The sequence below is a fragment of the Carassius carassius genome, chromosome 45, assembly GCF_963082965.1.
Source record: "Carassius carassius chromosome 45, fCarCar2.1, whole genome shotgun sequence".
Taxonomy (NCBI): domain Eukaryota; kingdom Metazoa; phylum Chordata; class Actinopteri; order Cypriniformes; family Cyprinidae; genus Carassius; species Carassius carassius.
Window position 1 is genome coordinate 7,011,281 of NC_081799.1, and position 27,263 is coordinate 7,038,543.

The window sequence follows — 27,263 nt, forward strand, 5'->3', positions numbered from 1 at the left end:
CTGTGTCCAGCAGAAATAATGTGTAATCTATGAGCGTGATAGTTGAAGGCGAAGGTCTCGACCCTCTGTGACACAGGAAAACTAATCCAAACACTGGCGGCATTGTAATGAAGTCAATAAAAAGACAACAGACAAAGCTTAGGGCAGTAACAGGGCTCAAAGTCTCTGAATATGGGAGATGCGGGATCAATTTTGCAGTTCTTGGTCACTCTAATGGTCTCTTCCTCTCTCTGTCTGAGGTAAATCGATTAAACATCTGCTTCCTTTCCCTCTTCGACTGTCTTTTACACATGGAAACAGGAAAAGATTCTAGATTTCAGCAATCCCATGTCATTTAACTGGTTGTGTGTATGTGTGTGAAGTGTAGAAAGATAGCGAGGCAAGGTCAAGTGTAGGGAGTTATTGCTTTTGTCTCTGCCTCCAGGGGCCGAAATCCACCACCTGGACCTGAGTCTGTAATTGTCTTTTGCTGCTTGAAGATGGCCACAAGGTACAATATTCTGGTCTCATATATTCTCGGTTTTGGACTATGAGGAAAACCCAATGTGTGAGCGATAACAGGGCTAGGCTGACATGAGTACTTCATACTGACTTATGAGAGGTACTTCCCACAGGAGATGGGTGACCCTTTTGCATTTTTTTTATTCTCTCCAACCGTGACAAGAAAAAGATGAGACAAAATGAGAAGAGACGATGGAAAAAGACAAGTTGAAGGTGAGACAAAGCAAGGCAAGAAATTATGCAAAGTCTAGATGAACTGAGACAAGCAAAGATAAGATGAGACAAGAGCAAAATGATTCAAAGAGGTGAATTGAGCAGTGTTGGGGAGTAACTAGTTACATGTAACGGCATTACGTAATTTAATTACAAAATTAATGTAACTGTAATTAGTTACAGTTACTAAGAAAAAATGAGTAATTAAATTACAGTTATTTATGAAATTTTGAACGATTACAAAGTGGATTACATTTGAATATTTACACACATCCACATACAGATTTAATTGATTTCTTTCCCAAATTGCACTGACTATTCTGAGACATACCGCCCTAATAATTTCTGGGATGCGGAAACACAAGTCTAGTTTGTAGAATCCAGTCATAAAAACGGAATGCCTAACGCGGACGGAACATGCCACATTTTGGATGACTAAATCAAAAGTAGCCTAGGTCAGTACACTTGAATCAAAACATGACATCGACTAGTGTCTGTGAATATTAAGCCCCAAAAATGCAATATATGACTCCTGCACGTTCTGCGTGTCTGTGGAAATCAGGCGCGGACTGGACACCGGGAGAACCGGGACAATTCCCGGTGGCCTGGCAGCCGATTTTGCCCGCTATTTTAATATCATTATTGTATAATTGCACGCCGAATGTACTAAAGCGATCATTTGCGAATCCGCCATTTGATAATTAAATCTCTAATAAATCGTGAAGTGTTAGTCATGACTCGCGCGCTCTCCGCGCCTCCGCCAAACGGTTTGGATCAGACTCAGAGTAATCAATGTGAGCGAGAGAGAGAGAGAGAGAGAGAGAGAGAGAGAGAGAGAGAGAGAGAGAGAGAGAGAGAGAGAAAAGAGCAGACTGTGGAAGCGCACAGCTGGAGCAGAGAAGCAGAACTATACTGTTCAGGTTTTCAGGTCAGTTTCATCTGTAAAGATACTTTTTTGTCTTTGTTTTTTTATTTATTTAATCAAGCAGCAGCACGTTGCTCATCAGTCATCACTCAAAATACTATATAAAGGACATCATTATTATCTGTTGTAATGATACAGTATTAATTTAGCTGAAAAACAATCAGATTTTTTTATATAGGTTTAGGGGGAGCTACGACAGACAACAACACAACCCTTACGAAAATTTACATTTTAATATATTACTATAAAAAGAGAAAATAGTTACTATTGTTTAACTGTGGTAACCAAAAATTTAAAATGATTTTACAAATTGAGTTATTTAAAAATAAATACAAATCCATTTGCAAAAAAACAAAACAAAACAAGGTTATTTTACTTTTATATAGGCTAATAAAAGCATGTTTAACTTTTGTAAGGGAAGAACATGACTCGTGTACAGTGTTAGGATTTTTCTATAAAGATATTGTAGTATTGTAGAGTATTGTATTGTAAAGTATAGTTTTGTTCAATCAGTTCAATCAAAGTCATAAGAGAGATGGATAACAGGGCAAAATAAAGAGACTGAAGAGAAAAATGGAAGTGAAGGTGCAGTTCAGGAGACAACTTTTAATTATTTTGCATGTCCCCAAATTATAGCTTTAAACATTTTTTATGTCAGGTCCATACAAAAAAATAGTTTTGTCCATGAATTTGTTTGTATGAGTTTGAATTTTCCAGTCTGAATTTTTTCCCAGTCTGCCCCTCCTGTAAATTAATGGCAAAGACATGGTTTCATTTACTACACATAGGCCTACTGAAGCTCGCAGTGTTTTCAACCTCTGCTGCCTCAATATAGGAGTACACGAGCACATAAACATAATTTCTAGAACTGCTTTGTTTCACTTCATGTGCGTTTTACTTATTTTGAGAAAACTATCATCATATACAAAGAGACAGCAGTTTAAAAAAAAACACCAATGTTTCAGGAGTGTATTACACAGAATATGTCACATGCTTATTAGATAACTGTATTTGATAAGTTGATGTATATGCTTTTATTTATTATTCTTTAATTTTCACAAATTTAGAAAAGTAATCAAAAAGTACTCAAAAGTAATTAGTTACATTACTTTAATAAAGTAATTGAAAAAGTTACACTACTATTACATTTTAAACAGGGTAACTTGTAATCTGTAACCTATTACATTTCCAAAGTAACCTTCCCAACACTGGAATTGAGGTAAGAAAGGAGAGAAGAGACAAGATGAGACATGTCAAGAAAAGACAGGACGAAAAGAGGTAAGATGAGGCAAATGCTAAACAAAAACTGGCAAGAAAAGATGCAAATCTTTATACAAGAAGGGATAATAGAAGACAACATGAAATGAAGTGAGATAAGAGCAAAACAAAACAAGGCAATACAAGATGCAAATTAATTAAATGAGACAAGAAGAGATGAGACAAGATGAGGATAGATGAGACTAAAGGTGAGACAAAATTAAGACAAAGCAAGGTAAGAAAAGATGCAAAAACTGTATGAATTGAGACAAGAAAAGATAAGATGAGACAGGACGATGAAGTGAAATGAGATGAGACAAAAGCGAGACTGGACAAGGCAAGAAAAGTTGAAAACGAGATGCAAAGATGAGGAGAATCGAGACAAGAGAAGAAGAGATGAGGCAAAATTTGTGAAAGAGACAAGATAAGAAAGAAACAAGAGAAGAGAAGAGAAGAGAAGAGAAGAGAAGAGAAGAGAAGAGAAGAGAAGAGAAGAGAAGAGAAGAGAAGAGAATAAGAAATTATATAAGCAAAGACGAGACCTGGTAAGACAAGAAAAAAGATGAGGAGATGTGAGGTGAGATACAATGAGAGCAAAATAAAGTAAGACATTGTGACAAACTAAAAGAAGAGATGAGACAAGATGAAATCAGAAGAGATGAGAAAGGTGACAGGAGTGCTGAATTAGTCTTAGCAAGCATGCGTTGTCATTTCTGCAGAGATTCACTTATTAAAGAGCCTGAAGAAAGACTGAATGAGATCAAGCTGCGTTCTGCTTTCGAACACTGATGTCTGAAGACTCCAGAGAGACACCTGGGCTGTTTCAAGTCCCCTTGCCCCACTTAGAGCTGCTCCTGGAGGGCTAAGATGTCTTTCTCACTGCCCTCTTTCTTCCACAGAGAAACCACTTCTGGCAGTCTAATGAAGCACAGGCTGGGGGAAATGACCTGACCAAATGTGCAAACACACACACACACACACACACACACAAACACACAATAACCCCTACAGAGACACAGGGACAAAAAAAAAAATCAAGATCCAGAGGAGATAGAAGGAGAGATGTAAAGGGGGTGATAGGACCTATGCCCCCCCCCCAGCATTGAAGCTCTGGTTGTCATGGAAACCTCCTATTGTGTGATTCGGCCTGGTGCTTTCATGTGTCTCGTGCACCACACACACACACACACACACACACACACACCCTTCAAGCATTTTACAAAGCAAGAGAGCAGTGCATTGTGAAAAACAATTACACTTTGTGGAACATGATGGAGCACCAGCAGCAAACACTGATGGTAAAATTTGTGGGATATAAAATCAACATCTCTCACTGAGTTTAGTCCAGTCTAAATGTTATGCTGTTGGATACCTGCATGTCAATCCAATCAGATATGCTTTCCAGAGGACAAATAAATCAGAAAACATGGGTTCTGAAAATCAGATACAACCTTCAACAGAACAGTCACCTAATAGTAGAATTTGGACCCCAAACAGTTCCATACAAATCATTTCGCACGGATTAATATTTTCATAAACATTAGTATTTGTGTTCACAATTTTAATATAAATGATTTCTGTTGAAAGTAAAGTAGATATAGGAGTATTTACCCATTAGAAAAAGACTACTTAAGACAACAGGTGCACATTTTCACATTTAACTATGTATACTAGACTAAGCAAACTTGGAGACTTCTTTGTCTATGACTTATTATTTCATATTTTTTTACAAAGCACTTTTGCTGCCAACTTGGAAATGTACAATAATGCACACTGCTCATTTAATTTAATATGTATTTAAGCCATATTTGCAAAGAAGGAAATATAGAGACGGAACCTCCTAAAACTTTAATTGAATACCTCCTACCTAAGAAACATAGCAGACAATGATCAGGAACTCATGCTCGTGCTGTCATGTCAACCTTGTCTAAAATTTCCAAGCATAAGTATTCATAGTTCATTGTAGTACTTGGTCTCATATTTTGGTCTCTTGTTGCATCTTGTGGGACATATTTCCCCTTGGGTAAATTCATGAACAAACACCAACCCATTTAGAGGTGCTTATCTTCAAACGCCCATGGCTTGTCATGAATAACATCCAGCATGATTCATCACCCAATTTCACTCAGCACCCCCATTCTCTTCTTCCACCAATCATGACATTTCATTTAACCGAACCTAATTCCATTTCCACCAATCAGAAGAGCTTTTGCAATCACTCAGATCGCATGTGATTGTGTGCAGCTGCTCCTCTGGGTGAAAGGAAAAGCATGGATGCAAAAAACCATTAGGGTGACATGAAACGCAGATATGGCAGATAAAGCTTCACAGGTCAGCGCCTGTCATTGAGTCTGCTCTCTGGGGTAGAGCTAATCCAGTCGGCCCGACTTGAGCACTGACCCAATGCTGTGAGAGATAACAGAACAGCTGGTGTCAAAATCACCTGCCACACTGATGTGAAATATGATTTAGACCCTAAAACATACTTTACACTAATGTTCAAAAGTATATGTGAATGCTAAGCCAACCTCTTGCAAGCAAATGGTTCATTTGTACGTACTTAATGCATGCTCTTGGATAACTGTGGTAGAAACAAACCTCTGTACTCAAGGGGGCGATAAAGGTAACTTTAAATGTCTGCTGTATTACCAGTTAGGTTACTAGCTACAAATTAGACTAGAGTTTAAAGGTATAGTTTGAATATTCTGTCACTGAAAGTCCCCAAATTTCTAGCCCACACAGAAGTCACAACATGACAAACCCGCATGATCAACTGAATCTGATGCGAAATCTGCATAAGGGAAATCTTTCGACCTCATGCTAAATTCACAGTAGAAATGACCCACAAAAATGGACTGAACAATGGTAAATGTGACCACAAATTAAGTCGTCTTAATCTATGAAAGTGAGTAAATTATGGCATAATCTTAATTTTTCTGTGAACTATCCTTTAAATTAACTTTTACTGACATGCTCAACAAGATTGCCCTTTAACTGTTGCTCCGCCATGACAGTAGACGTCAAGAAACAAATTAATCAAATTCATGCCTGAAAAAAAAAATAAAAAAATTGTACATAATTTAGATTTTATGCAGTTCATGGTGAAAGACATGACTTTAATTTTAAAGACATTTTTGTGTTGGGTTGCTATTTGATGTTCAATGTAAAGTCTTTGTCCTTGAGTACAACCTTTGGTGTAGAGAATGTTTCAAGCCTTCAAGGGTGGGTAATTGTACAATGTTTGTGTGACATTTTGGATTACAAACTTTTTTTACTTTGAGTCATTTATATTTGAGGTTTGAGCTCTGTCCATCTACAGACACATACAATAAATACACCCAGTCCTATGACCTTTACCTCCGGTTGACCCAGGGATCCCAATTTTAAGATGTGGTCCATCTGCTGCCCATGCAGTGTTGCTGTCCCTTTATCCCAACTTAAGCCATCTTAATGCCCCTATCATGTCCTTATCTCCCAGAAAACCATCTTTGCATTATCCCTTCATCTATCCATGCTGTCTTGCACCACCCAAATCTCCATTAAATCCCCATATTTGTCATCGCTGACCTATATCCCAACATATTAGATCAAACGAGATTAAAACGATTTCTGTTTCTTAGATTTTCTCTCTCAGTCTGTCTCTGTTTCAAACACACACCCACACATGCTCTCTGGTGTTTAACACACACACACATATCCGGGTCAGATGAGGTACTAGAGATCATACCAACAATACTAAGCTGATGATGTGCATACTTTAGAGATATAAATTGATAACCATGTTTACATGAACATACAGATCCACATGTTTAATGACCTTAAGATGACCTTAATTTCTTAAAGAAACAGTAATTAAAGGATGACAATTCTCGTTTTTATGACACCATTTTCAACCATTTTCGTACGCTGTGTATCCTCACACAAAGATTCTCTTATATGACAAAGTTTAATAATCATATGGTGTCCTCTTGAACCACAGAAAACTAAAGATGTTAAGAGAATTTTAAATCTGCTTTTGTCCATAAATTTGTCAGTGATTTATGGAAAATAAGCACCCTAAGCACTATAAAAACATTCCAAATCTTCTGAAGCCAAATTTAATTGAACATTTTCCATCTGCCACAGTTCTCAAATTCATATCGAATTGAACTTGCTGCTGGCAAAATATTCTCCCTCATCGCTTTCAGAAAGGTACAAAAGCTGTCACTTGGGCAGTACCTTTTAAAAAGTTATTTGTACCCCTAAAAGGTGCACATGCATACGTTAAAGGTGCTTATTAAATGATACATATTTGTACCCTTTGAGGTTCTGCCCCACTGACAGCTTTTGTACCTTTTTTAGGACAGTATATGGACAAGACCAAGCTTTGTGTTCAGAAAGATGACAATAGAATGAGTGAATCATGGCATTCAAGTGAATCATTACATCAAACCGAAACAGTCTGAATCTTACATTCATAGGCTTTTCTACATTTAATGGGAGAATACACTACATAACCTAGAATCCAGAGAGTCTCAGAAAAACTAAAGGAAAAGTCACTGTAAATAAACATAGTGTGAAGGTAAGACAGTAACACTTTAGAATAGGTAACACCTATTAGCTGCTTATTAGCATGCATACTACTAGAATATTAGCTATGTATTAGTGCTGATTAATAACATAATAATGCCTTATTCTACTTGACCTTATTCTACATCCCTAATCTTACCCAATACCTAAACCTAACAACTTCCTTACTAACTATTAATAATCAGCAAATTAAGACTTTATTGAGAGAAATGTTGTAGTTAATAGTTAACAAGTGTTACCTATTCTAAAGTGTTACCGTCAGTTTTTATCTCCACATTTCAAGCGTCTAGCTCACTGTGCCGTGAGGAACTGCAGCGCAGGGTTTGTGCTCAGACTACATGGCCAGTGAATCTGGAACATTTTATTAATTTAGTATGCATGGAATGATGTGCACTCGATCGTGGTCTGATTCGTAAGCTCAGTATGATATCAGACCCCACGAAACAACATTTTGTTTCTGATCTAAGACAGTTTTGTTGTGTGTTAAGCCATTTTTCTTTCTCATGTATGATTCTATACATCCTTTTCAGAGTGTGTTCAAGCATGGGTTAAAATTGTTTTAAACCTCAGGCTGAAACCCTGTTTTAACTGGAATAAACAAGATACCGTATCATTTATTTAAAACAGCCAGAGCAGACTTACATGATGACATTTTCACAGATGAACAAGCAGTTATTATTCAGGTGATGTTGTGTCAGTTTGTCATGAGCTGAATTTGTTCAGTCAATGTTACTGACCTCCTGAGTATGCAAATAAGAACGTTATTTACAAATGTACAATGTGACATTTTAAACCTCTTGTATAATCTCAGCAGGCTTGGCATCAGGCCTCAATCTCTCTGTCCTCCCCCTTTTCTTCTGTCTTTTCACTGCACTTGTTTCTCCCTCTTGTGCTTTGCAGACAAATTTAGGCGCAACGACTCTTGACTGTGAAGTCTTTAGTCTTGAAGCCGACTGTACGGCTGCCATCTGCTTCGCCAGAGGGTCTATGTAAAGTCATCATGGAATAAAAAATGACTGCGGCGGAATTACGGTACACTGAATGTATTTATATGGTATTCCAAGGTACTTTTTCTATGGGACAAGCGAGTCTCTTTCAGAACTTCAAAGACTTACTGGAGTCTGTTTCATTGAATTATTAACATTGCTTTTCCCTAATATTTTATAAGATGAATGAAAATAAACACAAATGAAACAACTACAGTACGAGTACAGAGCTGTAAATTTACGCAGATAGCAAAGCTCAGATCAATAAACATTTAAAGAATTAAAACACACACACACACACACACACACACACATATATATATATAAGTTCATTTTGAGACTTTTGATGGCAGTTATTGGTATACTGGCAAATCTGAATAAAGATGTGATCTCTAGGGCCTTTTCTAAGTGGGAAAATCTAAGAAGCAGGAAACAGTTAACTGTACTTATTACTTTTTTAAGTAACTGGTAAAGTAACCATTACTTTAAATTTACAAGAGAATATTGTAGAAAGAAAAAAGTAACGTAAAATGCTTTGTTTTCTCATTTATTCACTGACAGCTCCCCTGTCCCCATGTTGAGAGAAATGAACAGAGGCATTTCCTTCAACCGGAAGATTATTCATTTCACTTTTGGTGTGAAAGGGCCTTCACAGTTGCTAAAAATATAACTTGTTTTTGTTTTGTTATATGCTAACCCTGTCGGTGACAAAAAGTACAGCAAAATTAATGTAATGCATTACTTTCCATAAAGAGTAACTAAGTAACACAATATTGTTGTAATCCACTTTAAATAATTAGCATCAGAAGTCTGAAGAGTGCAGCATGACCTCAGCTCACCACAGAGCAGGATTTAGGTCATCTCAAAGCCTCCCTGCACTTCCTGTTATTGGCAACCCTCTTGACCTATTAAAAATAAAGGAGCACTCTTTTGCATTTTGATACAGCCAGTCCCACATTAAAACACTCGCGCACACACTGACTCCTGTCAAACACCATCAGTCAGCTGCGTGCCACAGGGGGCATTTTGTTTTGCTGTGCTCACCCAAGGGTTGGGGTGTGTGTGTGTGTGTGTGTAAAAGGGCCGACGTTTCATGTGCCAAGACTGTGACCTCAACACTCGGAGAGCAAACACCTGATCGTGCTGTTGTCATAGAAATGCCTCCTGGTCCCTCTGATGGGATGTCTCAAGGGCAGTGAGATGTGTCTTTGGGAAATGAGGGGGAAATTCTGGGTGGGTGCATATGGATGACACCCCATCAGCCAGCTGATCTGTCTGCTACATTAGGCCAGTGATCTGCTGTTGTGGCGTGTGGGGAATTCTGCGTGTGCTGACATACCTTCCAGTTCAAGCATTTCTCTAAACCCTGAGTGCTTCCTGTGGACCATCAGTCCTCAGGGTCTGAATGATTTCCTATGCATAGGTAACGATTGTACCAAATCAGATTGATAATTAAGCATCAATTATGAATTAGCTTCCACGTTTGTAATTCAGCTAATGAATGCTGGGAATTACTAGGATTTGCAGGATAATGGCACATGATTGGCTGTCTAAAAGTGGATTTGTTCAGTATTTTCTTTCTTGTGAGTGTTTGTGGAGATGTTTGCACTTGTGTACAGAATGCGAGACTCGCCACTTGAGCTCCCTCGTGACGTCATGAGTCAGTTATATTAGGAAAATGAGCTATATCTGAAAATTTGAACATATCAAAGCTGTAAATATACAGCGTGTTTACATAGAAATTTCATGTATAAAGACCCATTTATACTTTGTTTAAAGGCATTAAATGCGATAATATATAACAAAACTTGTTATTATTATTATTTTTACTCCTATGCATAGAAAAAAAAAATTCTCCAAATAGCATTAAGAAAGAAAATTTATAAACATTTGATTGTATTTTTATACAAAAAGTATAGGGAAATACAGTAATTATTATTAATTTAATAAAATTGACTAATTAACAGTAATGTTATAAAATAATTGTTAAATAATAATAATAATAAAGTTAATATTTTTCAAACAGTTTTTAAACAGATGAATAAAAAATGGGAAATACAAACCTTGCAATGCAATACACTTAAATAATAAACAGTAATAAAATGAAATAATAAAACAATCTAGAAATCACAAATCTATATGCATATATTTGGCTTTTATTTCTTATCCTTTAGAAAGAAGATTAATATTTAAAAAATGAAACAGTAATTTTACACATTTTTATCTAAAAAGTAAGGAGAAATTAAAAAAAGAGCTATTTAACATAAACACACATAATAATAATAATAATAATCATTTCTAATAGCCCTTAGAAAGAAGATTAATAACTCAAGCAGTAATGTTATATATTTATATTTTATTTTTTCATCCAGCGCACATAAATAATAAGTAGTAATGTATATGTACAGTATATGCATTAAACGTTTTATATTTATGCAATAGTCTACAGTAAAAGCTTCAAAAATACCGAAAGACAGAAATGACATATAAGGCAAAATAATGGTAAAACTACTAAAGGGAAGGTTCAACTGCCTGAAATGACAATGGTCATTTAAAATGCTCATGCATGACATCACAACTTGTATGCAAGGCCACGTCTCATGTGATTTGCGGTTGGCCACATAATACTCTGTGTACTTTCTTTTGTGCTACTATTGTGTGCCTCTGCTGGTTCGTAATGTGGCTCTGTGACACATGGGCCTGTTACACTGTCAGGCGCAGGAGAAACATCCCGATTATACCCTCTTCCCTCCGGCTCACACAAGAGAGAGAGAGAGAGAGAGAGAGAGAGAGAGAGGACAGGCATTAAGAGAAAACTGGCCATATGGGGTCTATGGGTGGTTTGGTCCATGTATATTTGGGGAGCAGCTCAAAGCAAGTGTGTTTCTGAGGGTTTTCTGAGGGTTTTGGGCATATGGTGTCATAGAGGGGGGCAAGTACCACAGGAAAACATGGCTTATCTTTCATCATGGGTTTGGAGAGAACACATAACTGCAGATAAATACCTCGACATTCACGGCATCCGTATTAGCTAAATAGCATCTCAGTGCCGTGATTTAGCGAGTGTAACAAAAAGCTGAAATCATAGAAACAGCGGGAGCCTCATTCAAGATTTGAATTCCCACAAAGAGTACCAAAAAAATCCACAATGTTCTGAGCATACATAATGACTGTGGTGGTTAACTTTAAGTGCTGACATTTTTAACTGCTTAACTGCTGTAATTTTACTGTTAGCATGCTAATGTATGTGCGGAAACATAATAGCTTGTGCCTAGCGGTGTATCAAGATGGCTATTGTCTAAATGTGCATTATTGAACTTATTGTGAAATTAATGTTAGATTTTTCCAGATATGCTTGGACAATGCAACTGATGAATTAAACTCCCGCACTAAATTTTTAGTCTGTTAAAGTTGTATATACGTCACGATACAGAATGAAGGATCTATCTAAGATCTAAGGATCTATCGCTACTTGTTTTGTTGTGGCATTAAATTTTAAGGCAGCATTTCTTTGTATCCTTCGCAGGAAATCCAGAAAATGAATATATGCCAAATAAATCATCCAAGATGGCAGACTAGCTGAGTGAGCTGCTGTAGATTACTCTAAACTGAATGAAAGCTTTAACAGACTTAACAAAATGTTATATCTTTACCCAATATACATGTGCTCTGTATTTATGATTGTCAAACCATCACATTGTTAGCTTAGCAACATGTACTAACCTTAAAAATACTAAAATCAATTGTCAAGCCATAAGTCACCTTTATTTATATAGAGCTTATATAGAGCTTTTCAAAGCACCTTTACAGTATTAAATAGGAAAATAGTGTGTAATAATTCAAAAGAAAAATTCATATTATATTTTTCCCTCAAATCGGCAATTCTCACTGAGAATAAATGACTTCAAGTGGCAAATATCAATAGGCGAGCCTTTAGAAAAACAATTAATGGTAATTGATTTGACTCATTAGACCTGTTCCAAATGCAGCGAGCACATTTCCAGGCAGTATACAGCAAAGCAGCTCACCAGGTTTGGAAAAGACAATCATTTTTTTAATGACGCAATATTTTTGCAACACTGACAGTCACCTGACTGACCGCACAAGCGTTAATATTCATGAACTGTCACAATGAGCCACTGCCACCTGGAGACACCTCTGCTTCCTGTTTCTCTAAGAGGGCAACCAATTAGGAGCCAATTTACAGAATGTGAGAGGTTGCAGGGTCAAGGTACTGATGGATTCTGGGGTCTTAGGACACGTCAATATAACCCCATCAAAAATGGTTATGAATCCAACATCTATGTCTATGACAGGTAGCAGCTTTTGTGTGTGAGAGCAGATCTGTGTATTAGTCTAATGTAAAAGTGTAAGGCCAGGGGCTGTTTTATGTTCAAATAAACCGCACATCCCACAATGCCGCACTGGGCACGGCCCAAAAGCAGAAAACTGCAGCGGCTTGAGTTTCCAAAGGAATATAAAGACACGTCCGATTGATTAATCAATAAATGTCAGCCGTAGATTAATTACACAGCCTGGAAGACGTACCGGCTGAAATTATGAAGACACCAAATTCAATAAAAGACTTTGGGCAGCACTTCTGGGGAGCATCAGTTATATAATAAAAGTAAAAGGGTTATGAACATGGACCTAGTCATCAGATTGGCAGCAGATTCAAAATGAATTCAACATGCTAAACTCAATCCAGGTCATCTGTTCCTGGATTTCTGGACTTGAACGGATCGCTGCATTGCCTTAGAATGAAAGGGCTATCTGAAAGGTCAAAACAAGTGAATTTATGAGAGTAACCTTACAGGCATCTTCCGTCGCATCCCGCTTTCATCTCTCAGACTGTCAGAGAGAAAGACAGAGGGGGATAAGATGACAGGAAGAGGTGGAAAAAGCTCAGATGGTGTTTAGAAAGCACATGTCAAGCACTGGCAGTGTTTGTGCTTTGAGGAAATGTTAACGGACCATTCTCTGACATTTGATGGAGCCACGATGCTACTGATGTATGTGTAACTATATGTTCACACAACAATTTAAACTTTGTGCTTTCTTAATTCAAATTCTGTGTGCAGGTTTTGCTCAAAAAAAAAAAAAGAGTTTGCTAAGTAGTGCAGAAGGGTCTGAATTCCTCACACTTCTGCACCTTTCTCTCTCTACCTCACCTCAGTGAGACACTCTCTCTGTATATCTCATTGCATTGTCGAGCCTGCAGCAGTCAGCCCTTAAGCTGTGCTACGATTGGCTGGAGATGATGTCACCTCTTCCGGAGAGCTCCGCAGCGGTGTATGCCATTGGCTGGCAGCAGACGGTGGCGGAGTGCTGAGATCTCACTTTCATTCATGTACAGCTGGGGAGGGGCATGCATTGGCGGGTGGCCCGTGACCTCTCTGTTAGGGTCGCACTGTAGCGGTATGCTGTTAAACTGTCCCGGCACAATGATACTTCAGACGCACACTCGAATGAAGTGCTAATGGGAGTTTATAATAGGATGGAGCCCAGGGCTTTGTTCATACAGCTCAGGTGTGCACAAACACACATGCACCAGCAGGCTTAACAGTGTTCACACATTCATTACACACAGCCACATGGGGACGGGAGCAGCCTAATCAGTGGGGGTTGGGATACGGGGGTGGAGCGTGAGGCTGTCACCATGGTGACACTGCAGATGATGCACTCCTCCTGGACTGGGGAAAGCAGAGATAGAGAGTGCTGGGGAACTCCCTTACACACAGATAAACACACACCAGACTGCTTGTGTGCGTGTTTGTTGCCACTTAGCTAATTTCCCACTGGATGTGCTCTAGATCTTCTCAGCATGTGCTAAAGTGTACCTCACTCACTAGGTATTAGCCAGCAATATCCCACTGCAATGTCAAAGTCCCCTTCTCTCTTCTCTTGTTCTCCACCCTGTACATGATGTCATTGTTTTTCTGTAGTTGCTGCAGAGGCATATGAACATGACTCTTTCCAGGACCTTTGAGGAGAAATCCACTCTAAAATTCCCAGTTCTCTTTCTCCTTCCCCTACTTTTCTCGTAGACAATCCTCCATTAATGTGCCAATGAATAAGGCTAGAGGCCCCGCCCTGCGTGCTACTAGCAAACTAAGTTAATTCAATTTAACATGCAATGCAAAACTGGAGATTACATGCTCTAGACGAGTCTATAACTAATCCAATCCAGACAATACAACAGTCTAAAGAAGCTTAGAAGATTCCAGCTATGCCGTTTTCGCCGCATTTTCAATTTTGTTATCGCCACGCTTCGCCAATGCACGGCTGAAATGGAATTGAATTCATTTACTGCAATTAACCATCTAATCTTTCCTTCTCATCATTTTGTCATTTAGGGTGATTGGTTGCTGCGTGGTGGGTGGTATCTCTTCAATCTCAGACAATAAAATGCATTTTTATGATTGTTCTGATGTATTGTGTTATCAAGCGTAGCATAATTCTCTACTGTTAATGGTAATTCACTGTAGTGGCTCTTCTAAAGTGATGGGTGCTACAGAAATGCAGAATGATGCATAGAGGGACAGGTTGGAGTCCTGGTGGAATAACTAACAAGTCTAAAAAGTGACTAGTACTCATTCAAATGTCACAGACAAAGGAAATGCATGATCCCTGCTTGAACTGGTCAAACACATGCTTAAACAAGATAAACACCAGCCCAGGTTCATGCAACACTGCAACAACAATGTGAATGGATATAACATCACCTCATACAAAACTATAAAGACCAAAGAATATGCAACTAAACCCTGTGCACTGATAAAGCCAAGTCACATACTGGCCATATTTTCAACAGAAGATAAGGCCATTTACAGAACTTTGTTCAGGAATAGCTAGGATAAAACAAAAGTTCAAAAGGACAAGCTCTGTCTTAAACCGCCTTCACCAAACATATGTATCCTCCATGCATGACTGATTCTACCTGTCTGCGGCCCCACTAGTGTCTTTGAAGTGGTCCCCTCTCTTGTGACCAAAACAAGTAAGTAATGGCAAAGCCCCCTTCTGTCAAATGAAGTTTAAAGGAAAAGGTAGAGGGGTCTCCAACCCTGCTCCTGGAGTGCTACCATCTTGCAGATTTCCCTGTTAAAAAAATATATATATATATATATATATATATATGTATACTGCATATACTGGTTAGGTATGTTCTAAAGCATGGCATCTGGATTCAGCTGGTTCTTAGTTGGTCCTGAGCTGGTTTAAGCTGGTCTTGAGCTGATTATAATCTGGTTATGAGCTAGTCATGAGCAGGAGCTAGTTGCTAAGGACCAGCACATCACCAGCTTAAACCAGCTCATAACCAGCTTATAGCCAGTTCAGGACCAGCTCAAATCAGCTCATGACCCGATCAAACCAGCTGCCATGCTTCAAAGCATAACTAACCAGCATATGCTATTTTTTTCAACAGTGTGCAGCTCAACCCAGATCTATCATTATCTGAAACATTGAATCAAAGTCTTTAGGGATTCTTGATTAATACAGGCAAGTGTCTTGGAGTTGGTTGGAACTAAAATCTGCAGGACAGTAACTCTCGAGGAGCTAGGTTGGGGATCACTTACATGCACCCTTTGTATCAGTGAACTGGAAAAGGGCTTGCTGCCCATTGACACCTGACGTCAAGCTGGGATAAAGGTCAAGTGGACAGACAAAACAGACCAGCCTCAGAGCCTACATCACATCCAAGCCCCCTTTTCTTTGGCCAACCTGCTCAAAAGATCTTTTGAGGGACTGAAACTTTCGGACATCTCTGTGGTGATTTTGTCTTATCTTTCACTTCAGAGGAAATTAATTCCTGCTGGTGTTGATAATCCTCTGTCACTGAAGCATCTGATGCCTAAGACAGAGACAATTCCTGTTCAGAGCTAACAACTAATCATGCTGACCTATTGGATTTACAGTGTGATTGTTTTTTGAGACGGGGAGAAGATGAGTTGAGGGATGGAAGAGAGACACTGTGAAATCAGCACTGAGGTGAGCTGAAAGCACCTCTTCAACTCTCTATGATCTCACCGCTCTCTTAAAGGGATGGAAGCAAAATAGTGCACAAGCAGCTCATAATTAGTGAACTGACAGGGTTCAGGCAAATCAACAACTCAGCCACACTGATTTCTTTGCTTGAAACTTTCTATTTAATCATATCAAGATAAAAGAGAGTATAATTTTTGCTTAAGCAGTCGATAATCAAATTTCAGATCAAATAAACCAGTGTTTCCAACCCCAACACCCAATTCGACCTGAAATGGGTGTGTTAAATAAGGAAGTCAAACAAAATGTGTACTGTCTGGGGTACACTCCAAGACCAGGGTTAGAAGAAAATCCATATCACTAACCTGTGAAATTAAACACATATGAACCCCAATTAAACACATACAGCATGAACTAGCTGATTAGGGTCTTCAGGATAAACAGAACATTCCAGGCAGGTATGTTGGAGCACGTTTGTAGCAAGGTGGTCCTCCAGGAACAGGATTGAATGCTGCTAATGTTTGTTGGGGCAGTACAAGAATGAAGTACATAACTTTCTAAACCAAACAGATAGCTTTAGAAATGTTAGCTTTTGTTGGGGCAGTGTGATGCACAAATACACCCAACTTTTGCACAGATGGTCTGTGTCTAATTTAGCATTTTTGACAACTTCAGTATCTTCATTTGCATGATAGGCAAAGCAGAACAAACATCATTAGTCTGAGAAGTATACACAATATGAATGAAAACTAATCCAGTCACTAAGGGACTTCTAGTTCAGCCACATTCATCAAAGGGATGAGAAGAAATTGGTACAGAAGCAGTTGGGGGAGAGGTATATAAAAAAATCCCGGCACTCCAAATCTGCATGGCGTTCATTAGGAGAGTAAACAGCCCAGTGTAATTAGGTTATCCTCACATTCAGTAACAGGCAGATTTACTCTTGAACTTTTCTGTTAAACAGCTGCTAAGCCGCCGCAGCCCAGGGGAAGAGACAGCGTCACCAGAGAGGATTTGGAGAGGATAGAAAAGAAAACACAAGAAAAAGAGAAGAAAGAAAGAGGGGAGAGGGAGAGCCCTGAATATTTGAATATTTAATTTATATAAATATATATTTATATATATTTAAAAAACTTTTTTTTTTTTTATGACTGGAAGGGAGAGAAGTTGGGGGGAAATCTTTGCAAATGAATCATGCACCAGCGTAGAAAAACGACCCACCAAAAATACAATTACACCAGTCTTACTGTGTCTGGAAGCTGTATAAATGGTAACGGGGTATTAGTTTTGGACCCCCACTGTGAATGTGGTTCCATGACCCCTGTGGTTAAAACTAGCATGACCACATATGCAAGTGGGGTCATAGACGAAAGGACCTCCAGGCTGCCAGCCGGCAGAGAATGTCGGGATTAAGATGAAACAATCAAAGTGCAACTGCAAGAGGCAGATGGAGGATTTGGGGTTGATGCTGTCCCTGATAAACATGCAGTAGCCTAGCCCAATTAAAATCAAGACAGCAACCATCTTTACTGGTAATGAGGCTGAAGAATTGCCGCAAAAAGCAGAACAACATGACAATCTGCAGGGACACATCTGAAATCATTGGGAGAATGGGTCTTAACTGGATTTTAGTATTTCCAAATTACCATAACAACTAAAAGATCTACCTGTACTACTATCTTGTAAATTCTAAGTAAAAATCTGAGATACTCAAAGATACACACAAGGTTAAGGTACTTAACCGAATTCAAGGCACAATTTTTTTTTTTTTTTACCAGTGTCTGTTTTCTGCATGTGAATATCAAATCAGAATGACTATCATCAATCTGCAGCTGGGACACTGTCATCTCCTCCTAGTGTAGCTCTGAGCTCAGGTGGCCAAAGGGACAAACACATACATCATTACAGACAGTCTATAGACATCTATGGCCCCTACATGGATTTGAGTAGTTCAATTTTAGTATATGCCAAATTGTCATAAGTGTGATATGTGCTTATATAAGTATTTACAGTATATACGTTTATCTCTAAGCTTGTGCTGTATATATACTAGCTAAGTGTCCTGCCTGTGCAATGTTGAGAACTGTAAACCTACTCTATAAACATAAACATAAACATAAACATAAACTAACCTAATCCTACTCTCAGATATGCACAAATTGATTGTTTCTCCAATTAAACAAACATTGATTACTGTATATAGTGAAAATAATGGTTTGGGTTAACTGTATCCTTAGGCATATATTAAACTTATGCTAAATGTATGGTACACATGTATTTTTATAAGGACACATTTTTATTACCATATGCAACTGTGCATTTATAGTGAGAAACAGTGTCACGCTGGCAAAAAGGGGAAAACAAAACACTACAATTTAATTAACTTAAAAGCCCTCTGTTTTGCTTTTAAAGGACCAGAAGAAAAAACAGAAAAAAACAGGGAGGGTAAGAAAAGTAGATGAGGCAAAAGAAGTATTGTCCTTGTTTCTATAGTGCTTAGTGCACCACCCAAACTCAGATCCAAAATTGTATTTGTTATCCAGTCCAAGTTGGCTGAAATAGAGGACAATTAGATGACATCCATTCCCCTTTTCCAGCCTTCCCACCCAAATCATGTGCTGCCCTGAGATCATGTATCAGTCCTCATCATAGTAATGCAACATTTTTTTATATATTCTGAGCCTAGCATGAAACAATATATCTTCACTTTCAGATATAAAAAGCATGACCTCCAGAGCTACTTTGATGCATTCTCCTGTTTCCTGAGCCCATTACAATCCACTACATAACCGCAGGGTGACAACAGAGCCCTGCCTGCCCGTTCATCCAACTGTGCATCATCAGCACTAGTGTTACAGCTGAGCCAAAGTGAGCTGAGCCCAGTCGGCACACAGACTCACACATACGCAAACACATACACTCGGTGTAGTGATATCATAGCGGAGGCTGGTGGAATGACACATTTGTTGGGGTTGCACAATTGCACCGGGCCAAACACAGAGCCCTGAGGGGCACCCTTCCCCGCAAGCATATGCCCTGGACGGAATCACAGGAATCAATATGTATGCTTACATACACCACATACACTGCAATTGTGACATGCATCTTCCTCCACTTCTCATGCAGGAATTTCTGAAGTCATATTCAGAGATGATGTAATCCAGATCCACATCTTTTCTCACGCACCACGCAGCGTATACATGCACATACTCTGTAGCTGCACACTAACACACAAACATTCTGGGGCTGACCCCCCTCTCACCAGCACCTGCATGAAGGAGCCCCTGTAGAAGCAGCAGGCTGCGGCTGACAGGGCACTCCACAGGCTGCATCTCTCCGTCATGGCTCCTGTCCTCCTCTCTTCAGCTCTTCCACCCCTGGAGTCCTCTAGAAGCCCCGGGTCATGTCCCTATCCCCTTGTGTTCACCCGTGCACAAGCCACTGCCGCAACTGATCAGTGCTATCGCTGTACCACCAGAGCCAGTGTCATCTCAGACCTGCACCGGCTTCCTCCCTCTCCCTCTCAATGTCTCGTTCTCTCTCTATCCCTCTCTGACTTTCAATATATCTCTCCTGCTCAGTTCCACTGCCTCTTACTCTCACTCTAGCGCTTGCTATGCTTCACAGCGCTGGGAGGGATTACCTCATCGCTCTTGGATGAAAGCAGTGGATGGGGGGAGGGACGGAGGGGGAGAGGGAGGGATGTAGAAAGAGAGAGATGCTTGCAGGCACAGAGACCCCACCCACCCCCTCCTCCAGGGCTCCAAACAATGCTGGGGGGAGAGAGACAGAGACCAAGAGGTATGTGAGGCACACATTCAGCACCTACTCAAAGGAATTTTCCCTTTTATTCCGGTTTGAAAGACCGCAAAAGAAAAGTACGATGGGGGGCAGTCAGGGAAAAAGAGTCTATAGACACTCACCCACATGCACATGCACATACACACTCCCACACCCATCGAGTCACACAAGCAGAAAAAAACAGTTAAACCCAGGCACACATGACTGTTGGTGTACGAGTATTAAAAAAAAAAAAAAATTGATGTTGTAAGTCTGGGCATGCAGGAGCTATTTAGATGTGAATTGTGCTTGGAAATAAAATGATGTTTTCTAGGAACGTAGTAAAAACTTGCTAATGAGCCTCAGTCCTTGAATATTCCCTGTCGGATACTACCCACACACGCACACATACTTACTCCAGATAAAATGATGCTGACTTTGGTACAGAGTCTAGGGTGGGGTATTTGCTCCCTGGGGACTACTGTGACATCAAAATGAACGCCTTGCTATGGCAAACAACTCAAAGCTTTGACAGCAGCATCCTTAAAAGAAACATTCCACCCCAAAAATTGCTCACCCTAAAATCGTTTTAAACAGGAACAGACCAAAATGTATACTGTTATTCACGGAAAATGTTGCCTTCTGCCATAGATCTCAAATTTAGCCCTCATTTGTGCTTCTGCATATTTAGACTTGATGCATCAAGACACAAAATGACAGGTGACATGTCTCGTAAGTAAACACTTCACACCAAGATTTTAGAGCTAAAGTGTAGGAGGTAGAATATCAGTGAATAATGACTTAAATGTCAGTCTGTTCGTTACAATAAATCATATGGCTTCAAAAGATGTGAAACAGTACGCAAGCTGAATGGACTACAATTATGGAGTTTCTTAATATACATGGAGCTCCACAGCATTAGTCCATTCACTTTCTATATGGAAACGAGCAGTCTGGACATTCTTTAAAACTTCTCCTTTTTTGTTTCATGGAAGACAGTAAGTCTTTAAAGTTGCTAATTATGTAAGGGTGAGTACATTTTTATTCTTGGGTAAGATATTTCTTAATCAGGGTGTCAATCCTGCTCCTTGGTGGGGCAATGTCCTTCAGAGGTTTGTTTCAGCCTGCCCCAAAACACTTGCCTCGAGGTTTCTAGTGATACTGAAGACCTTTATAAGCTGGCTTAGATGTGTTTATTGACTTAAACTCTGCAGGATAGTGGCCCTCCAGGAGCAGGAATGGACACTCCTGGTTCAAATCCACCATTTAAAACCAGACAGCTGGTAAGACATGTGCATGGCTGTAAGGATCACATCAGCATTTTGCGTCTATATATGTGCATATTTGATTCTCTAAAAAGCTTAGCTACTGAACAATGAAGCTAACATTGTCACCCTAGGGAAGCCACACAATGAAAAAACAAAAGATATAATTAGACGAGACCCATTCTCCAAAAAAATCTCACTGATACTATTGTGCATTTGCAGATAATCTGGTAAGAACATGTTCATTTCATGTTGAACGCTCATCAGCCTGAGACAATGGGAGGATGAATGTCAAGTTGAAGCTATTAAAGAGTAGAAGATAGCATGTAATCCAGTGCGTGGGTTAACATCATGTGTTATGGTGTGTGTGTGTGTGCGCGTTTGTCTCATGAGAGCATGAAATGAGCAAAGGATTTCATGTTATTACCACACATATGATGAGGAGTCTCACATGACACTCACATGGTGAAACACATATGGTGACAACAGACAGATATTTGTGAGATAGATGAAATTACTGCTTAAATTGACTTTTTGTTGGTTGGTTTTCCTGTGGCTTTGAGGTACTATCAAAGCATTGCTGTATTTATTTGAGTGTCCTGACCAGACCAACACAGCAATAATTGCTCAACTATTGGTTTGAGATTGGGTCGGGAATATCTGTTTGTTCGACAGATTTGTCTGAAAACATTATTCGTCATTACACTCATGAATGGTGAAGGAGAAAGACAAAGAAGAAAAGAAATTGTTGAATAAAGTTATAATTTTTGTTTTCTTTGCACAGAAAAACTATTCTCGTAGATTCATAAAATTAAGGTTGAAGCACTGATGTCACATGGACTATTTTAATAATGCCCTCACTACCTTTCTGAGCCTTGAATGTGGTAGTTCCCTTGCTGTCAATGCAGGGTTAGAAAGCTCTCGGATTTCATAAAAAAAAAATCTTCATTTATGTTCTGAAGATGAACGGGTTTGGAACGAAATATGGGTGGGTATTAATTACTGACAGTTTTTTGGGTGAAAAACTATATATGGGTGAACTATCCCTTTAGTCTCATGGCTAGTAGATAAACAATTGAGTCATTAAATAGATCGTAATTTGTCTTCTTTCCTACTTCTCTGCCCTAGTTCTCTACTTTCTGTGTTTCTTGTTTTCAGACTGTGTATCTATGCTGATCGTGGCTTTTCCTTCACAACTCCTCCTCAATCTTTCATTGAATCTCTCTCTCAGTTAAATATTAATTACACAGTGAGTGTCCTGCAGGCAGGGTGCAGCGTTACAATGGAGAGGATCTAGACTCTGTGAGTAAACTGATAATGAGGAAATGGAGGGGGTTCGTCTCTACCTCCATCTGCCTACAGGGCCTGAACATCCTTACCTCCCCCTTCCCATTAACATTAATGAGCTTAGCCCCATTTGAATTCTGGGTATTGTAGTTTGCGTGTGGTATGGCTCTTGCCCAAGTCTTTACTGCTTTCACTGGTCAAGCAGTTCAGTCATTTGGTTTGATCTGTAGCAGTAATAGAAGACCATGAGAAGCATGTTAGCAAGTGAGTCAATTTACTGGGCTAATCAAGAGCTGTGTAGTAATTTGATTTAAACAAAATAACTGGCTGTTCTGTATGTATATCCATGCTGAAAAACAGGAGGGAGGGGGAAAAAAGGGGGAATCACAACCCCCATCTTTCACCAGCTGGGTCTACATCAATTCATAGCCTGGATGTTCTTCTCTCTACTCCTCTTGTCTTCTTATGCATCACTATTACTACTGCAATTTTAAAAACCTCTTACTATGAGAACATGAATCATGTGGCTTGTTGAAGAGGACTGCACTGTTACTCTTCTAAGCATTCTGAATTATGATTTTTGCCTGGTGCACAATAAAAACACACAAAACCACCCATAGAATTACACTGAATGAAATATTACTAGTACTTTAGTACTGCTAGAGCAGATCAGCTTTGGTATATTTCAGTAGGATTTTCAGTAATACAATTACCGAAAGGAAACTGCTAATTGGTGTTAGCAGCTAGCAGAAAGGTTAGGAGTTCCATCCTAAGGTGCTGGGAAAGGTGTGAGATCTAGGAACAGCCGAGATAATGAGAAGACAATCCAGCAAAAAATAAACATCAGTATCAACGGCTGAATGGAAGAAGGCAATTACGAACCCCTCAAGAGATCACACATGCCTGGGCCTCTGGAAACATTCTGCTCTGGCATGAAGACCAGTCGTTCATCTCTGTTTCCAGTCGAAAAAGCTGTTGTTTTGCCATTACAGTGAACATTTAGGGCAGAGACTCATTTTTAACTCAGACACCATTAAAGTTTCATATTGTGGTGGAGAAGAGAGAGAAGGATGGCATCCAAGAAGTGGAGGGAAAGGAAGCTGTGCATCCAATAACTACTACAATAACCTTTTGCAACTAGTCAAATTAGACTCATGGCAACATGGATATGGTGTTTGACATGCCTAAAAACCATGAATAAACCTACTAAAGGATAAAGAAAGTTCAATGAACAATTATTGTACTGTTGTGTTGCCACTTAAAATGGGAATACTATGTGGGAATCGAAAACTGGATCTACAATCAATTCCCAAACCCATTAAAGAGAGAGAGAGAGAGAGATAGAGAATATTTTTTTGTGATTCTGAAACGTACAGAACAGTGAGCTCAGTGTAGTCTAAACCAGAATTTGAGAAAGAAAATGAAGGTGATGAAAACAAGCAATCAATGAAGTCAAGAGAGTTCTTCTAATTTTACATCTTCATCTTAGCTTGCAATATGGAATACATTTATAATGACACTGCAAAGTGAAGACAAAATGACCAGCAGGATTCAGATTGAAAATGGCATGTGCTGCATTGCTGGCAGATTGTATATCTGCAGTTTTACATTTTGAATGACAAAACCGACTTCTGCCACCTTTTGGTATAGACAGTTATTTCCTCTCAAGCAGGCACTTAATAGATGTGCAGGCTGGCCATTGGATATACACTCTAGACATGTTTTTAAAGGTTCTTTACACTTAGTAACAGTTTTATTGAGAACAGTATCATCCTGGAAAACTCTTACATTGTGAAATGGTTCTTTGTGTTAGAGTTTAGGGCTCTTTATCCCCACCTTTGTGTTTTTTAAATTTGTAACCACCAAAGTCACCGTACTGGAGCTCAACCATCCAACTCAACCATCCAACCATCCGACTCTCAATGCACTCCCCACATAAGTGGCCTATATATTTTAACTTTCATAACACATTTTTCCTACCAGTCATGTCATGTCAGATTTTTTGATTTTTAACAGAATATGTATGGATTTAACAGAGATATTGGAGTTTTCAGTTGTTACTTAGGTTTATGCATAAACATGTCCAGTCACAAAAACATTATGCCATGAGCCATGTCACTGTGATTGTTCACTTTCCATTCACAATGACTACTTTTGGCCTTCATACACACTTAAACAAAGTGAACATGAGACACTCTGCTTCTGGAGTTTGTGGCCCAGATACAGGCCTCATCTTAACAAGAAGGTGCTTTTTTTCTTTACTTTTGAACCAAAAACTCAAAAGCTCTTCGAATCTATTTATAGTGAATCAGAAATGGAGTACTGAATTTATCACAAGACTTTTGGCATGATATGAAATAAAGAAAGAAGTTTTACTTTAAGTGAGCGGCATTTGATATAAATCAATGCATGAATGGAAATAATTATTAAGAATAACAGCAATAGAAAGGACAGTTCAAGAAAACAGCCAACACTATATCTCAGAAAAGAATCTGTAATGTTACTGAAATGTAATGTTATCTAATTACAAGTACTTACTTTCTGGGATCTGATTACATAATCCAGATTAGCCTACATGTAATCAGTACTACCCTGCATACAGTAATATATTACAAAATATGCAAAATTTTTCTAAATGTTCCTTTCTCAAAAATAATAAAATAACTTTTAAATGGAACAATTAAGAAGAATGAAGAATTTAAATCCTTGAGAATAATAAATAAATACATGAGAAAGGAAAAAACAACATTTAGGGCCACATGTGTGTCATGGTGTGTGAATGTGTCATTGACCACAGTCAACACATATATGCAGTGTGTGTAAATGAGAATGTGTGTTCTGAAGGCATGAGGGTCACGTGGGTGGGTCTGGCCACACCTAACCTTCCCTTACAGAGCTTCAGGAATTAAAGAGCAGTTTGTAGCGCCATCTAGAGGCAGCAGAGTTCACTACACAGCAATTAAAAACAGAATCTAATATCTTAATGACTGCAAATGAGGGCAGGAATAGGAAGAACATTCATTTGCACTAATTCAGCACATACTAAAAGAACTCATTCGATTAATTACTTATTACATCTCCAAATGGTGCTTTTAGTTCATGAATATAGGAATTGTGCCTAATTAAACACAAAATAACCATATTCAGCAAGTTGTCAGGGACTGAGTCTGAAATAAATAGCCTAAATCAAAGAACAGATAAATTGAAGTAATACACAGATATATTAACATAATTCATTCCAGCTTCTCCTTATTAAGGATGAGATATTTAGATTGTTTAAATTACTTCTTGTTATAAGAGAAAGAAAAAAGGCCTTACTTCCACATATTCTCCTTGGTTGTCGCTGGTGTTCATCTGTCTGTGAAAAAAGAAAAAAACATAGACAACATTGTTTAATAGCACAAAATGTTCATATAATATATTACGCCATAAATAATAAACAGAGTCATTCAGTCAGTCATAATTGCCAAATAAACCCTGATTAGAATCCCACTTTATGCACAACTACTTACATTGCAATCTAAACTGACATGAAAATTAAGTCAAAATTATGTTCTGATATGAATTATACAAAAGTACTGACCAATCAGAATCAACTATTCCAGAGAAATGCATAAAACATGTTTAAGCATTTTAAAAATGTTGAATTTTATTTACACCACAGGATGTGATATAAGAGTCACAGAGGAACTTGAGCTTTTTTTAACATTCAACAGGAAGTAAAAAGCATGTTTAGGTTCCTCCTACTGCACACCACATCAATGACACGATGAAACCAGCTTCAGCCAAAAAACAGGAAGCGCAGAGACAGAGCATTCGAACAAGTTATATGATTTTTACTATTATAATTTAAAAAAAAAAAAAACTTTATTAAAATGACACATGAAAGAATCATAAAAAAACATATTTTTAAACTAATAAGTCTTTGTTTTTGGGACAATAAAACAATTATAAATGAGAAAGCAGCATTATTCTAAAAAAAAAAAAAATTGACTTTTAAAAATAAATCCTGAGAAATACCGGTCTCTGCTGAAGAGATTTCAAATCTCAATATATTGCCCAGATTCAAAAATAGTTTTTAATGCACTCTCAGAAAAAAAGGATGAAAGATGTCACTGAGGCAGCATCTCTTCAAAAGGTATAATTTTGTACCTTATTTAACCCTTAAAGGGTGTGCATTAGTACCATAAAGATGTGCATATTAGTATTTCCAATTAACATAATAGTACTGTTTGAAAAGTTACTGCCTAAAATGACAAAGTGACAGCTTTTGTACCTTTTTTTTTTTTTACTGTGCGTGTGTGAGAGAAACAAACTTGCTTAAAGCATGGGAAGAGCTTTAAACAAGGTGCTTTGATAAATGAGCAACAACAAATTCACTTTCAGATCAAGCAAAGAAACAGCTTTCATCATGGGAAAGGTTTCAGCAAAGCAGAAGTGTGTGGAAACCACAGCCAAACACACTGAAGAGACATTGTATGAATGCCCTCGACACCT

The 27,263-nt window shown here is 38.5% G+C and overlaps 1 protein-coding gene across 1 annotated transcript in view; it reads right to left on the reverse strand.

Annotated features, from left to right (window-relative positions):
* Positions 1–27,263, reverse strand: part of LOC132127046 (SH2 domain-containing protein 3C-like) — a 50,596-nt gene that overhangs the window by 13,636 nt on the left and 9,697 nt on the right. The window contains exon 3 of the mRNA XM_059538661.1: positions 26,085–26,124. Within this exon, the coding sequence (XP_059394644.1) occupies positions 26,085–26,124 (40 nt within the window). The remainder of the gene's footprint in view (positions 1–26,084; positions 26,125–27,263) is intronic.